General features: G+C 38.3%; 2 protein-coding genes across 2 annotated transcripts in view; one reads left to right on the top strand and one right to left on the bottom strand.

Annotated features, from left to right (window-relative positions):
• Positions 1–15,392, top strand: part of LOC118430682 (homeobox-containing protein 1-like) — a 67,620-nt gene that overhangs the window by 17,244 nt on the left and 34,984 nt on the right. The window lies entirely within an intron of this gene.
• On the bottom strand, positions 5,448–10,511 carry LOC118430736. Its single transcript, XM_035841748.1, has 5 exons — positions 7,946–10,511; positions 7,251–7,324; positions 6,837–6,943; positions 6,266–6,375; positions 5,448–5,845 (listed from the first exon to the last, which is right to left on the bottom strand). Exons 1-5 carry the CDS (start codon positions 8,204–8,206, stop codon positions 5,477–5,479), a joined length of 921 nt encoding a protein of 306 aa, XP_035697641.1. The 5' UTR covers positions 8,207–10,511; the 3' UTR covers positions 5,448–5,476.

Raw genomic sequence — 15,392 nt, 5'->3', positions numbered from 1 at the left:
GTGGTGGTAGGGCCTTGGTCCAAACATACAAAAATAACAAAGTTTTAGATCTGCGGTCACCGGTTGCCATGGTAACGGCCATTTTTCAAAATGGCGGATTTTCACCAAGGGAAGGGAAGATCTTGTCCAAAATAGACCATCTTTGGACTCCTGTAATCCTCACAAATTAACAGATATTCTATTGATTCCCGCATATGTTATTTTGGAATACCCTGGTATTGCAACCAAATGACCTGAAATTTGGTATAGAAATGTCCTGGACATGTGTTGGTATAGAAATGGGCCGAAAATGCCCCAAAAAGTCACAAAATTCAGCATTTTGTTCTATTATATGTCAAACCAGTTATCAACTCATGTGTGTACATGTCCAGGACATTCCTATACCAAATTTCAGGTCATTTGGTTGCAATACCAGGGTGCCGGGGGCAAAATATGCATTTTGGTCTAAAAATGACCAAAAAACTCAATAAAATCATTTTAAAGGCAATTATAAAAAAATCTAGAACAACCCTGCTTTTATAAGTGATAGGTAAATTCCTCTGCTACATAAAATGAAACTGAGATTAATTTTTGGTAAGCTATGACTGTTTTTCCAGGAATAATTCTATGGTTACGATTTTCTTGAAATGGAAATATTGGTTTACTCTGAGGGCCACCACGGTCCGATACGTGGGAGTGCCAAACTTTTTTTTTACATATGATGTATACAAAGGTTAAAACTATAGCTGTTCAAAAAATCAAGCAAATTGATTTATCTGTAAATGAGCTAATGGTCAATAAAAATGGTCAAAAAATTTATTTTTGTCAATTTTGGGAATTCACGAAAACACATCATTTTCAAACATCTGCTGCACCTCACTACAAATACATTTTGCGCATCACTATATACAATTTTTTTCATTAGAATATGGGTAATAACATATCCGAGAACCAAAAAAATATCTGTTAATTTGTGGGGGCTCCAAAAGAGGCCTATTTTGCACGCGACCAAGGCCTTCCCTTGGTGAAAATCCGCCATTTTGAAAAATGGCCGTTGCCATGGCAACCGGTGACCGCAGATCTAAAACTTTGCCATTTTTGTAGCTTTGGACCAAGGCCCTACCACAACACAAAATTTAAGGAAAATCGATTTTTTTTAGTTTGGCCAACTTTTTCTGATTTTGCTTGGTTTTTACAGACATCATCTCTTAAAATGGCACTGGTTATACAGAATCCTTCGTTTTTCTCGGAACCTGTGTGTATGTAAAAGCCGTGTCTGTTACATGAATGATGCAAGGTTTAAAGAAAATCCTCCATTTGTTTGGTTGTAGCCGGTGTGTTCGTAATACTGTAAATGTATTTAAGTTCGCGGAGATTTAATTTCGCGGTAGCGGGAAAAGGACTTTTCGCGGTGGATTTAAGTTTGCGGTAACACCATAGACTGCAATCTAATATCGTAATAGAAAAATATTCGCGGTGGTTTTAAATTCGCGGTGAAGTGGTCACCGCGAAAACGGCTAACATTAATCCACCGCGAACATTTCTGCATTTACAGTTTTCGTGTCTATGATATGTAAGGTGTAATGTTTGGAGAAATTTCTCTCTTTTTTCTCTCGGAACATGTGTATTTGTAAAAGCCTCGACTTAATGCGTAAAGTGCAAGGTTTAAAGAAAATGTTTTTTTTTACGTTGAACCTGTGTGTTTGTAAAAGCTGTTTCTGTAAGATGTTACTTGTAAGTTTTGCAGAAAATCCTCCTTTTTTTTCCAAGACTGTGTATTTCTAAAAGCCGTGTCTCTGAAATGATAACAGTGTTATGTTTGGAGGAAATCCTATTTTTCTTTTTTTCGTAACCTGTGCGATGTCTGTAAGATCGGAAAAGTAAGGTTTGTAGAAACCCTCTGTTTTATTTTTCTTGCAGCCTGTTTGTTTGGAAAAGCCCTGTCTTTTAAAGGTAAAGTGTAAGGTATAGAGAAAATCATCTGTTTTCTCTTAGAACCTGTATGTTCGCCGAGAATACGGATAACATTGAGAAAATCCTCTTTTTTTATCGGAATTCTTATGTAGGTAATAGCCGTGCCAATGAAATGTAAAGTGCATGGTTCGGAAAAAATTATCTGGGGTTTTTCTTGGAACCTGTGTGTTTGTAATAGCCGTGGCTGTAAGATGTATAGTTTAAGGTTTAGAAAAAAATCATTATTTCTTTCTCTCGGAACCTGTGTGTTTGTAAAAGCCATGTCTGTAAAATGTTAAGTGTAAGGTTTGGAGAAAACCCCCTTTTTTTTCTCAGAACCTGTGTGATTGTAATAGCCGTATCTGTAAGAGGTGAAGTTTAGTGTTTAGAGAAAATCCTCTGGGTTTTTTTTCCCGCAACATGTGTGTTTGTAAAAGGCGTGTCTGTAAGATAGAAAATGTAAGGTTTGGAGACCCCCCCCCTTTTTTCCCGGAACCTTTGTGTTGGTAAAAGACGGGTCTGTAAGATGTAAAGTGGAAAAAATTGAGAAAATACCTTGTTTTTTTCCTCGGAACCTGTGCTTTTGTAAAAGCTGTGTCTGTAAGATGTAAAGTGTAATGTTAAATGAAATTCACCGTTTTTCTAATTTGTTTTTTATTTATTTCATATTGAATACAAAATACATCAGCTTAATTTTTGTAGTCTATTAAAAGCCAAAAGCCTGTTTGGGATTCTTGGCTGTTGGCGAAAACAGCCTAGGATATACCTTTGTCGCAAATTGTGCTATTTTCTGATTACTACAGAGCTTCGAAACAGAGTTTCTTAACACAGCAAAGGGTAGAGTAAGCCTGAAAGGGCCACCAGCGAATCTCTCCCATCTAATTGTTCTCCCTACTTGGTTGAAGTCTTATAATTTCAGCCAGCGCACCGAGTTTAGCTATTATAGTTAGTTTGTCTGATAAAAACTGTGTTATAGCAAAGAGGTAATTAGTAGTTATTCTTTCAGCCCCCATAGCAGGTTCCACTGGTGGCCCTTTCAGGCTTACTAAAAATTCTCCATTATTTGGCGAACCTGTGTGTTTGTAAAATCGGTGTCTGTAAGATGTAAAGTGTAAGGTTTGGAAAAAAGGCGATGCTTTTCTCTCAGTACGGAACCTGTGTGTTTGTTATAGCCGTGTCTGTAAGATGTAAAGTGTAGCTTTTGGAGAAAATTCTCTTTTTGTTCCCCGAGCCTATGTAATTGTAATAGCGTGTCTATAAAGTGTCAATTGTAAGGTTTGGATACAATTCTTTGTTTTGTTTTTCTAGGTGACTGTGTATTTGTAATAGCCGTGTCTCTGAAATGATAACCAAAGTGTTTTGAAAAAAAAATTCTGTTTTTTTTTTCGGAACCTTAGGTTGTACACTGCCAAAAATGCTTTTTCTTGTTTTGCTTCCTCACAGAAAATGTATCTTACATGAAGAAAATTATTCTGTTCCTTAGAAATCTTGAAATAAGTGTGCTGCTCCATGGGGCAAGCATAATTTTGCTTGTTTTGAGACGATTTGAGATTTTTTTTCATTATTTCCAAAAATGCTTCCTTTTTAATCTTGTTTTATTCCTCACATTTTTTTGTCTTTCACAATGTCATTTACCAACACTGATGAACTTTCATGCTAAAATTGTTTTTTCCTCACAGAAAATTTGTCTTCCAGGACGAAAAAAAAATTTATTTCTTAAGAGTTGAATCTGGTTATAAAACAAGTGCTTTTAAAAAAAGCTGGCGTTTCGTCAACGTTTATGAGTATGAACTGTCTTTTTCTTGAAGTAAAATCTGTTAGAAAAAGTCACTCAAGGACTGTTGCGTCTATAAGAAAAAATGTTATTTTGGAAAGAGGAGTACTGTTTAATAGCTGGTCTTGGCTTACAACTTTATTTTAAATGTACAATAAGTTCATTATAAAATCTATCAATCACTGCATGAAAACTGCTCTTTAAGCACTCTTAAAGTGTGCTTAAGGGTACCGTATTGGCATTCTTTAAGTTACATTACGTCATGTTTACGCATTCGGAAATATTATATTTAAGCCATGATTACGTGCGTCCGTAAAGGACACGTTGTGGCACACATTTAAGCAACTTTTAAGTATCGTAAACTATGCTTAAATTCTTATGTTTACACAGCGTTTAAGCACCGTAAATGCTGCTTAAATTGAGCGTCATACGTCGACTTAAATAGTCCGTAAAGCGCACGTAGTGGCACACATTTAAGCAACTTTTAAGTACTTTAAACTAAGCTTAAATCCAAATGTTTAAACATTGTTTAAGCACCGTAAATGTATCTTAAATCGTATATTTTTTTTGCCTTACGTCTGGTTTAAGCAGGTTTTAAGTATTTTAATATAGTCTTAAATATTTTATTTAAGCTGCTTTTAAGAATCGTAATGCTCCTTAAATATTGTGTGATGAATAGTATTATATGCCGTGTAACCGTGTATGCTGCAGCAGGCATACATCCCTGTAAGAATGCTATCGACTTAACCTGAAATATTGACAAACAGTCCACAATATCAAGTCAACATTCTTTTTATTCTCTTCTCAGAGTTCCATATACACAAGGCAATCACATTGAAAACAGCATGTTGTTGTATCAGATTATCTTAAACCGATTAAAAACATAGCTCATTTATGAATGTCAAAAAACGATATTGAATTCGATAACAATGAGATATTTCCGACTTACAGGCGGTTCGGGTGACATTTATCACTCTTCTTCAGTTTTACAAGGGTTGATTAACTGGTGGGATAATTCAATACAAGTAAACATACCTGGAAAAACCGGTTGAACATGTAAAAAACACTAACTCACAGGGGCCGTAATTACTAGTAGTCATCATCGGTCGACGTGATCAAATGTAGACATGTTCGCACATGTCTACACACGACGGGGTTATACCGCCCCTTACGGGGTGACATACCCTTTCGTAGGCTAATTACAAGACGGGGATGCGCCAGGTCTCCCGTCCGGGTGAATGATGTAATTCACCATGTGGCTGATACGAGACAGAGGTTCGCCAGGCCTCCATCCGGGTGATTTGAAGTGAATCACCAACTCCCGACAGAAGGATTTGCACCAACGCACACCGCACCATCGCACGTGTGGGGGTTCTTTAACGTGCATGGGGTATGGCTCTCCCCATACACGGGACCTCCATTTAACGTCCTATCCGAGGGACGACTCATTTTCACTTGAGTAAAGTGAGGAAAGTCGTGTAAAGTGCCTTTCCCAAGGGCACAAGACCGGCAACACGGTAGGCGGATTCGAACCGGCGACCTCTCGATCACGGGCCGAATACAATACCACTGTGCTACGCGGCCCCACATGCACACACTAGTAGTATATTGTGTTTACATAGTATAAAGGACAAACAAATGTTGACATTAATTACTCAAATTGGTTGTTGCAAACGACTATTCTGTGGCTACAAACTTGACTTTGAAAACTCTTTGAGAAAAAATCTGCTACACTAATCAGACAAAATCTGCTCCTAATTGTCTGTCGTCCTACTCGCTATCCAACTCCAGTCTCAGCTCGCTAACGTCAGTTGCTGGTGCTCTGCCGTTCTGATACCTTTTGCTGATCGCCCACTCCGGGGTCCCCTCTGGTACTTTTCTGTCCGAAAGCTCACGAGAAGGGATTCGAGGAGAGCCCCGAAGTGGCACGACAGCGTCCAGCGACTCCTTGATTTTGGTCATCTTTCCTGACTCCCAGGCCAGCTTTCTGACCTTGAAGGTTTTCGGCCCCTCCACTTCACTGTCGGAAGACTCCGACGACATGAAGTCTTTGTGGAGAGTCTCCTCCGCCCGTGTCCTAGACTTCTCTGACCAGCTGTCGCGTGCCAGGTTGTACGCCTTTCGTCGTCTCGCCAGTTTCTGAAATGAGATATGAGCCTGATGTCAAACATTTCTCCATGGTGAAGTAAATACTATACAGCTAACTATCAATTGTCACTTGGTTGCAATACGATGGCTAAAATGTGCTTTTTGATGTAAGAATAATAAAAAAATGTTATGCATACAAATTGGTATATATTCCTGTGGTATGGAGTGAAATACTATTAAACAATGCAATAGATAAGAGCTGTGTTTTAAGAGACAATCTCCTATATATTATAAGTATTTTTTCCTTGATATAAAGAAATACCGGCTCTCAGTAACATTGTGGCGTTATTTTCCTGGATTGAAAAGTTGATGAGAACGAGTCACAAAACTTCAGAATCACGATTTCATATGTTAACTTTTAATCCTACAGGTATTAATTGCGCTTTGACATTACATGTGTATAAGACTAACCTGTTGCTGCCTCCCGTTTCTTTTGACCGAGTGTCGGTGCTCCGCATACGTCCCCTTCTGGGCCCGCACCTGGTCATCCCTCTTGGATCTATAGTACCTCTTGGCAGCATCTAGAATGAAGGAAAATTAACTTAAAACTTGCAGGCAAATCGGTTTCTACAACTGGATAAGATATGGAGATTAATTTCGGACATGAACTTACATAGAGGGCCAATACTGCTATACATGAGATGTCACTGGGAAAACCGGTTTTACCTGAGTCAACAAGACTTAGTCGTCACATATGCAAATGTGTTTGAATAGTTAATATAGCTTCTAAGGTAACGCCATAGAAACTAAGATTAGTAAAAGTATCGTTGACACCGTGAAGTTTCTGCTCACTGGCCGTAGAGATTTAAAAGTCAGTGCTATTTGCACAATACATGCGATTTAGTGCTCCAACCCTGCTGCAGTATAACCGTAGTTGCATCTTGCACTGAATTTGCAGTTTGAAAAAAAGATATTTAGGGAGAAATCAGAGCTTACTTCTTCAAACGATTAATCTTACATACTTGGTGTGTAATTTACTTACCCTTCAGTTCGGCTGATGAAAAAGGACACTTCTCAGGCCCTCCATGCTCTTTCATCACCTCGTCTCTCAAGGTCTTCACAATGTGCTGGTTGGCTGCTGAGTCCATACTATGCCAAAAAATGAATAAATTATGTTATCAATCTACAAGTACTAGAGGAATTCGTTTCAGGGCTTGCTTTTAAAGGAAGCCCTGGTGTTATGTCGTGACTATATTTGAAAGGGTGAACATAGTTGCGTGGCTATTATCAAACAGGATGTTATCATAGGGTTTCTTTCATGGTCATTACTGACGGAAGGGAGTCATATAAACATAATGAACATGTTAAACGGTACATCTGGTACTATTATCATGTCTTGACAATACCATGGCAAGAGAAACGATTTAATTGTCTTATTAAATAGGAGTTGCTATACCGTTCAGTAAGCCGAAAGCCCTGAAAGTCTCCTTCGCCTTCTTCCATCGCCCGGTACACCTTGCGCACGGCATCCTGTAAAACATTTTAAACAAATGTATTAGCTGTCTTTGCGCGCAAGTTTGTAACACTCGCATGGGAAAATTCTTTCAAACAGTCATTGGGGAATACGTCTAATTTGGCTGTTGCTTTTGTTTTAGTGATCGAGAAATTGAGTTAGAAAGATAGAAGGGACATTGATATGTCAATTACTACAAGTGTATGGCTGGCGGTCTAATAAGCTCGCACGCTAGCCTGGGGAGCTGTTTTCATCGGTCCGTTTCTTGTTAAAAACCTGCTAGTATGCGTGCTAGGTATCTACATAAGTGGCCAGCATTATACAGATACAAGCGCTAAAATGTGTTTGACCAACTACCTGAATAATGCTACGGTCACATTATTGAAAAAAGACTCGGCGGCACTTAACGGGCACTTTTGGGGAACCCCTTTTTTCAGTCGTTCGGGTGTGAGCCATACATGGCCCCGTGTGACGCCCCGTGGCTATCGGGCATTTGGGGCACGGGCTGGCCCCTGGGGGACCCCAACACCCCGGTACCGGGACAAATTTGTGACGTCGGCGCCCGGTTGGGGTTACACCCCATACGGGCAACGATGCAAATATGACCAAAATGACAAAACTCAAAATAAATCACCTACCCTGCAAGTGGATGGAATAGAGGATTTCCTCCGAACCCTGCGGCGTTGGCGAGCGTGCCCTGGCGACGGGCTGTCCTCTCGGATGTCTCGCGGGGGTTCTTGATTAGCCTGCCGGCGTTCCTGCTCCTGGAGCTGTGCCTTCAGTGCCTGCAGTTCTGCGGTTTGAGACTCAAACTTCCTAACCATATCCTGAAGGATGATGGCAAGGTTCTCGCTGTCTCCTCGTTCCATGGGGTTGTCAGTACGAGAAATCGCGGACATTTTGTAAAACGGTGAAAATGTTAACGTTGCACACTCTAGAATCGTCAGACTTAGAATGACGCTAGGTGTTCAGTTCAAAAATTCAAAACTTGCATCATCAACGATGATTGGTCATCGTCATAAGGAAACTGCATGTGATTGGCTTATTTCTTATCAAAATTTACATGTCCGATAGACACAATGACATGTGAATTGTCGGGCACACATTTTGTAAATCGGCGTGGGTGCCAAGACCAGTCATTGTTACCTGGCGTGGGATCGTCCTGCCATGCCACCACAAAACAATAACAAACACAACAGTTTTGCCTTGTTTGTCTCTAGATATAGCTCGGAACACGAAATGTACAGTTTATTCAACGTTTCCTCGTACAGTTGAAATTTTTCAGAATCAAGTGAAGGTGGCTATGAACACCACACCGACCAAAACAAAGTGCTTTGATAAAAGGTCAAACAAACTTTAAAAGCTTCTTGTTACAAATACAGCGGAAGCGGCCATTTTGCATTCGCGGAGCGCCCCAAGCGTGATATCTCGCGACATTCAAACTATGAAAGAGAAACAAACATTTATGGATTTTGAACCTTCTTGCTAGGGTCAAACTGGATAATGTCAAATTGTTGACATGAGCGTTATGACGAACCAATAGCAACAATTTTCTGTTGTTTCTAATTTGATATATTGTTGTAAAGTTTAGGAATGAATCGAAACAAAGTTGGCGTCCGACGGGAAATTGTCAACTCCTTGCACTCTGCAGCGCTTTTATCTAATGATAAAGAGTTTGCAGAAAGCATGAACGTTATGGGATCCTGTACCAACGACTTTCTGTTGTATCTACCATATAATTTGGTATTTAACTTTCCTTTAAAGTTAAAGAATTAATCCAAACAAAGACGGCGTGGGTTAACGTTGAGCCAATTATAGATTGTAAACAAAGAAAAATCCTGCTCGGAACTAGTTTGTTTTTATGAACTTGCTTGCTCTCATTTCCAAATTCAACACGCTCAGTTCGGTCGCCAGCGGCTAGAACGCCAGTCACAATGTATATAGGCCGCATGCCTAGGCAATTTAAACTTATTTTACAAATTACGTAGAGTGTTACGTTTCCCCTAGAACGTCTAGACGCCTCAAACCAGATACAAAATGGCGGCGATATTCCGCCTCCCGGCGGTTGTTTGTTTTGTCAAATCAAGGTACTTGGTCAAATTCTGCCTTGTGTATCTCCAGATATAACTCGAAACATGAAATGTACAGTTTTCTTGTAATGTTGACATTTTTCAGAGTTAAGTGAAGGTGGCAATGAACAACACACCGCTGGACCAAAATCAAGTGCTTTGATAAAAGCTCAAACAAACTTTAAAAGCTTCTTGTTATAGATTCAGCGGTAGCGGCCATTTTGTATTCGCGGAGCGCCCCAAGCGTGATTTCCCGCGACATTCAAACTATGAAAGAGAAACAAACATTTATGGATTTTGAACCTTCTTGCTAGGGTCAAACTGGATAATGTCAAATTGTTGACATGAGCGTTATGACGAACCAATAGCAACAATTTTCTGTTGTTTCTAATTTGATATATTGTTGTAAAGTTTAGGAATGAATCGAAACAAAGTTGGCGTCCGACGGGAAATTGTCAACTCCTTGCACTCTGCAGCGCTTTTATCTAATGATAAAGAGTTTGCAGAAAGCATGAACGTTATGGGATCCTGTACCAACGACTTTCTGTTGTATCTACCATATAATTTGGTATTTAACTTTCCTTTAAAGTTAAAGAATTAATCCAAACAAAGACGGCGTGGGTTAACGTTGAGCCAATTATAGATTGTAAACAAAGAAAAATCCTGCTCGGAACTAGTTTGTTTTTATGAACTTGCTTGCTCTCTTTTCCTAATTCAACACGCTCAGTTCGGTCGCCAGCGGCTAGAACGCCAGTCACAATGTATATAGGCCGCATGCCTAGGCAATTTAAACTTATTTTACAAATTACGTAGAGTGTTACGTTTCCCCTAGAACGTCTAGACGCCTCAAACCAGATACAAAATGGCGGCGATATTCCGCCTCCCGGCGGTTGTTTGTTTTGTCAAATCAAGGTACTTGGTCAAATTCTGCCTTGTGTATCTCCAGATATAACTCGAAACATGAAATGTACAGTTTTCTTGTAATGTTGACATTTTTCAGAGTTAAGTGAAGGTGGCAATGAACAACACACCGCTTGACCAAAATCAAGTGCTTTGATAAAACTCAAACAAACTTTCAAAGGTTCTTGTTATAAATTCAGCGGTAGCGGCCATTTTGTATTCGCGGAGTGCTCCAAGCGCGATTACCCGCGACATTCAAACTACGAAAAAGAAACAAAAATGTATGCATTTTGGAGCTTCTTGCTAGGGTCAAACTGGAAAATGTCAAATCCACGCACTGTGCAGCGTCTAATGGTATCCAGTATCAACGTTTTTTGTTGCGTCTACGGTATTTGATAGTGTTTTCAAGTTTAGAATGAATTCAAAAAAAAGATGGCGTGGGTTAGCCGGTGGATTTATAAACAAAAGAAAAGGCCCACTCGGAACTACATGTTGTTTGTTTTTATGGACTAGTGACGCTTACTCTCTTTAAACCCTCTGCTAATCACAATTTGTGAGCTATTACTATCTGTATTGGATTGGCCGATCTTTGGGTATTCACAGTGCAGGTATTTACAAGGCTGAAAACGTGCCATATTCTAGAGAATTAGTTATCACATCGTTAAACCAAGTACCAGTAGTTGTATTATGGTTTGTTTTGTTTTGCTTAGACTGGTAGGCCGGGACTCCTACTTGTCGCCTTTGAATTGGATATATAATCGATGTCCTGTTACGTTTCAAAATTGCTTTGTATATATCAATAGATCAAACTACATTTTTGCTTGAACATATTGACAATGCATACTAGTAATAGGTGTCTCTATTTATGTGCAGTTTTTAAAAGTCGTTGTAAGAACACAAAGTCCGCTCCTCCTATTGCCTGCTCAGGCGTGTCCGCAGAAGCTTTTGAATAAACTATGATGTGACAAGAAGTCAAGGAGTGTAGTTTTCAAAATTCATTGATTGAAGAGTACAATTGCCAGTAAGACTAATGAGAGTCTACCCCACACTTTAAGTAGCTTAAACGAAGCTTAAATAAATAGCTTTAAACTATATTTAAGGACGCTTAATGGTATCGTATATAAACGAATTAAAATGCAGAGTAAATTGATGGTTCTTTTAGTCAGTATATATCTATAATGTGTTGGCAAAACTGCACAAATTACTGTTATATCTTTAATGCATAGTTAAGTGACCTTAAGGAACAAGTAAAGTTACTTATATCTTTAAGTGAACTTAACGATTTTCTTAAATGTGTCGTAAAGATTGACTTTTAGTTGTGGCATTTCCGACTTCGTAAATGTAGCTTAAAGATAACTTAATTATATTCAAATGTTTAAGCTTCATTTACGAATCACATTAAGTATGCTTAAATATCCGATTTGGTGCAGTGAATATACTCAGGTACTTATGTACACTTGAAAAAGCACCATCAGCACTGTGACAAGATTCTATCTAAATTGACTACCAAATGTAAAACAAATATCCAAACCAATTAACAGCTACCTCATCTCTATTATACTGGTTTCCGCATTTACAACATTTCTTCCTTGTTTTCCTGGATAATTTTGCTAATATTCATGAAAATTTCCATACTTTTGTGTCGAGTGCTGTGACTTTCCACATCCGTGTTGTCTGAAAACTTCTGAATGAAGTCGATACTGAACAATGGAGCATTTGCTACTTTAAGAAATGATCGCTGTTTTTGATGGAATAGTAGTTTAGTGGCGAGTGTTTTGCGAGAATCATCTTACCGCGCATAGGAGCCGCTGCACGGTATTTTCCATTACCATGAACAGAAAAATTCGAATGCCGGGTTTGGAATCATGAAGTCCTGTTCATAAGACAAAGGCCTTGCATACATGAAATGAATACTAAAATAATAAAAAAATGATATATAAAAATATAATATCAATAAATAAATAGAATATTTATATATTATCTTCAATATTTAAAAAGAAAAAAAATTCACTCACGGTTTCGAACCAGGGACTTTCGGATCCAAAGGCGTATGATTTAACCGATTGAGCTAAGTTGTCACGTGTATTGAAGACGAGTGTACATTATGCTTTAATCTCACTACATAGTATTATTTATGTCGATTTTCGGTCGCCTTGCATACATGAAATGAATACTAAAATTAAAACAAGAAATCTTTTTAAAAAAAGCTGTGCATTGCCGCGTATTTTATGTTACTTTGGTAAGTTAGACTAGATTCTACGCTTAAAAATCCCGTGTTCCACATGTCGCCCCCCTCCCCCTCATTATCATAATTTATGTCAGATGAATTATTGGCACATTAAACAGGTTTTGTAAAACTTTTTGACCCACAATGAATATGCATTATTTTTTATTACAAACTAAGTTCCTTCTGATGCAATTTGCGATATATATTTATATAAACATGGTGAGTTAAAGCGTAGATTTATTACGCTGGACCACATACAGTAACATGCGTCTAGAAGAGCGTTATAATACTCGCCTGGAATGTACCATTGTCTAACTACGCCATGAAACTCGGCAAGGAAAGAAGGGCTTTTGGAAGGGGCTTTGGAAGGGCTGGGTTAAAAGGTCCGTCCATGGATCCATGGAAGAAAGCTGGCGTAAAGCCTTGCCTGGCGGCAAGGCAAAAAATGATATATAAAAATATAATATCAATAAATAAATAGAATATTTATATATTATCTTCAATATTTAAAAAGAAAAAAATCCACTCACGGTTTCGAACCAGGGACTTTCGGATCCAAAGGCGTCTGACTTTACCGATTGAGCTAAGTTGTCGCGTGTATTGAAGTCGAGTGTACATTATGCTTTAATCTCACTACATAGTATTATTTATGTCGATTTTCGGTCACTTTCTTGATAAAATCATTTTTTTCTTGTGCAATCTTGTGGAATAGATGTTATATGGCCATTTTCCAGGATATTGAAGTCCGAAACCACAATGCAATGGTATTTCCGAACAGTTGTAGCACTTGCATGCGGTCGTGTTGAACCAAGTACCATCCATCGAAGCATCATTGAAGGAAGGAAGGACTGAAGGTAAAACCGAATACACGCAAAAACATGAATTTCTACAATTTTTTTTTTTGCCTTATAAAAAAAAGGGAGATTTTGCTTATAACTCTAGCATTTTTTTTTTGGTCGGTTTGCTTGAATTCTATTTTACATTTTCTTCATGCCAGAATATTCTTCTTCATGTAAGAATTGTCCATGGGTTAAGCAAATAAAATTGGCAGCGTAAAGGCCGTGTCTGTAAGCTGTTAAGTGCAAGGTTTGGAGAAAATCCTCCGTTTTTTCTCTCACAACCTGTTTGTCTGGAAAACTGAAAAAAAGTAATGTTTGAAAAAAAATCCTCTTTTTTACGGAACCTGCGTATTTGTAATAGCCGTGTCTGTAGGATGGTAAGTGTAAGGTAAGGATAAATTACTTTACTTTTTTAGTGGGACCGCGTAGCACAGTTGTATTGTGTTTGCCTCGGAAACGAGATGTTGCGGGTTCGAATCTGACTGCCATGTTACCGATCTTGTACACTTGGGAAACACGGCTTTCCACAATTTACTCAGGTGAAAATAAGTACCTAGCTTCGACTTGGGCCGTCCCTCGGATAGGCCATCTTGGATCGACAAGCTTGAATTTTCTAAAATACGACTTTTTGCACATATAACCGAAAAACCCAATAGAAATGGACTCAAAATGATCAAGTGATTGTGTTTTGTAAGAAAATAAAAGATTTTGACGGAATTTGAGCAAAAATTACATGTATTTATCGTTGAAATTGACATTGTCCGCCATATTGGACTTTGACCCATGACGTCATCAAATTAGCATAATTTATGAATATTTGACTTGAAATGTAGCCTAAAATTACACGGGATGTTAATGATATAAATAAACAAGTCTGATCTAGCAATAAAAGCATGAAATCCCATAATTCAAACTGAAATTAGTAAATTTGGCGCAATATTCCTGTCAGAAACCCGTTGCCAGGGCAACACGAAAAATTACAAACTAAATTTTTTTCCATAGAATTGTTGCTAACACTATTTTAGGAAAAGTCACCAAGTTTCTGCCGTTTGGACCCCACTCGGTCATTTTAGTCGCAAAAAAAGGTCGGGTGCTTGAGGGTTAAACCTGCTGTTTGCAATAGCCGTTTGTAATGTGTGTAGGTAATAGCCGTGTTTGTAAGAGGTGAAGTGTAAGGTTGGATACAAAACTGTTTTCTCTCAGAACCCATGTGTTCAATATAGACTTCTTTGTAAGATTTAAAGTGTAATGTATTTAAAAAAATCCTCATTATTTCTCGGAAACTGTGTATTTTTCAAAACCCATGTCCGTAAGATAAACAGTCTAATATTTGGATTAAATCCTTCTTTTTCTCGGAACCTGTCTGTTTGTAATAGTCGTGCCTGTAAGATGTATGGTGCAAGGTTTTGAGAAAATCCTCTGTTCTTCGCTCGGTCTTTGTGTTTGCAAAAGCTGTGACTGTAAGGTGTTAAATGTAAGGTTTGGATGTATTTTTTTGTTTTTATCTCCTTACCCGTGAGTTTGTAATAGTCGTGTTTGTAAGATTTAAAAATGCCATGTTTGGATAAAATCCTTTTTTTCCCTTAAAATGTGTGTGTTTGCAACATCCCTGTGTGTAAGATGTAAAGTGTAAGGTTTCGACAAATCCTTGATTCCACCTTCTCTTGAAACATGTGTGCTTGTTATAGCCGTGTCAGAAAGACAAAAAGTGTAGGGTTAATCTGTGTGTTTGTAATAACCGTAACTGTAAGATTAAAAAAGGTGATATGTAAATAAAATACTCTTTTTTTTGTGGGAACCTGTGTATTTGGAAAATCCGTAATTGTAAGAATTAAAAGGGCAATGGTTGGATAAAAACCTTCGTTTTTCCTGGAACCTATATGCATGTAAAAGCCGTGTCTGTGAGATGTAAGGTGTAATGTTTGGAAAAAATTCACTTTTTCTCTCTCGGAACCTGACTGTGTATTTGTAAAAATTGTGCCTTGGGGCGTAAAGTCTAAGGTTTTAAGAAAATCCTCTGTTTTTCTCTTTGGAAGCTGTGTGTTTGTAA

The sequence above is a fragment of the Branchiostoma floridae genome, chromosome 1 (assembly GCF_000003815.2).
Source record: "Branchiostoma floridae strain S238N-H82 chromosome 1, Bfl_VNyyK, whole genome shotgun sequence".
Lineage (NCBI taxonomy): Eukaryota > Metazoa > Chordata > Leptocardii > Amphioxiformes > Branchiostomatidae > Branchiostoma > Branchiostoma floridae.
Note: the sequence above shows the minus strand (reverse complement) of the source record. Positions and strands in the feature narration are given on the sequence as shown.

What these genes read in the sequence shown, in the direction of transcription:
- LOC118430736 (XM_035841748.1), bottom strand. Translation starts at nt 8,206, where the DNA reads ATGTCCGCGATTTCTCGTACTGACAACCCCATGGAACGAGGAGACAGC. An exon ending in GGCTTTCGGCTTACTGAACG is followed by an intron (nt 6,944 to 7,250) that starts GTATAGCAACTC and finishes TTTTTGGCATAG; the next exon opens with TATGGACTCAGCAGCCAACC. An exon ending in GAAACGGGAGGCAGCAACAG is followed by an intron (nt 5,846 to 6,265) that starts GTTAGTCTTATA and finishes ATCTCATTTCAG; the next exon opens with AAACTGGCGAGACGACGAAA.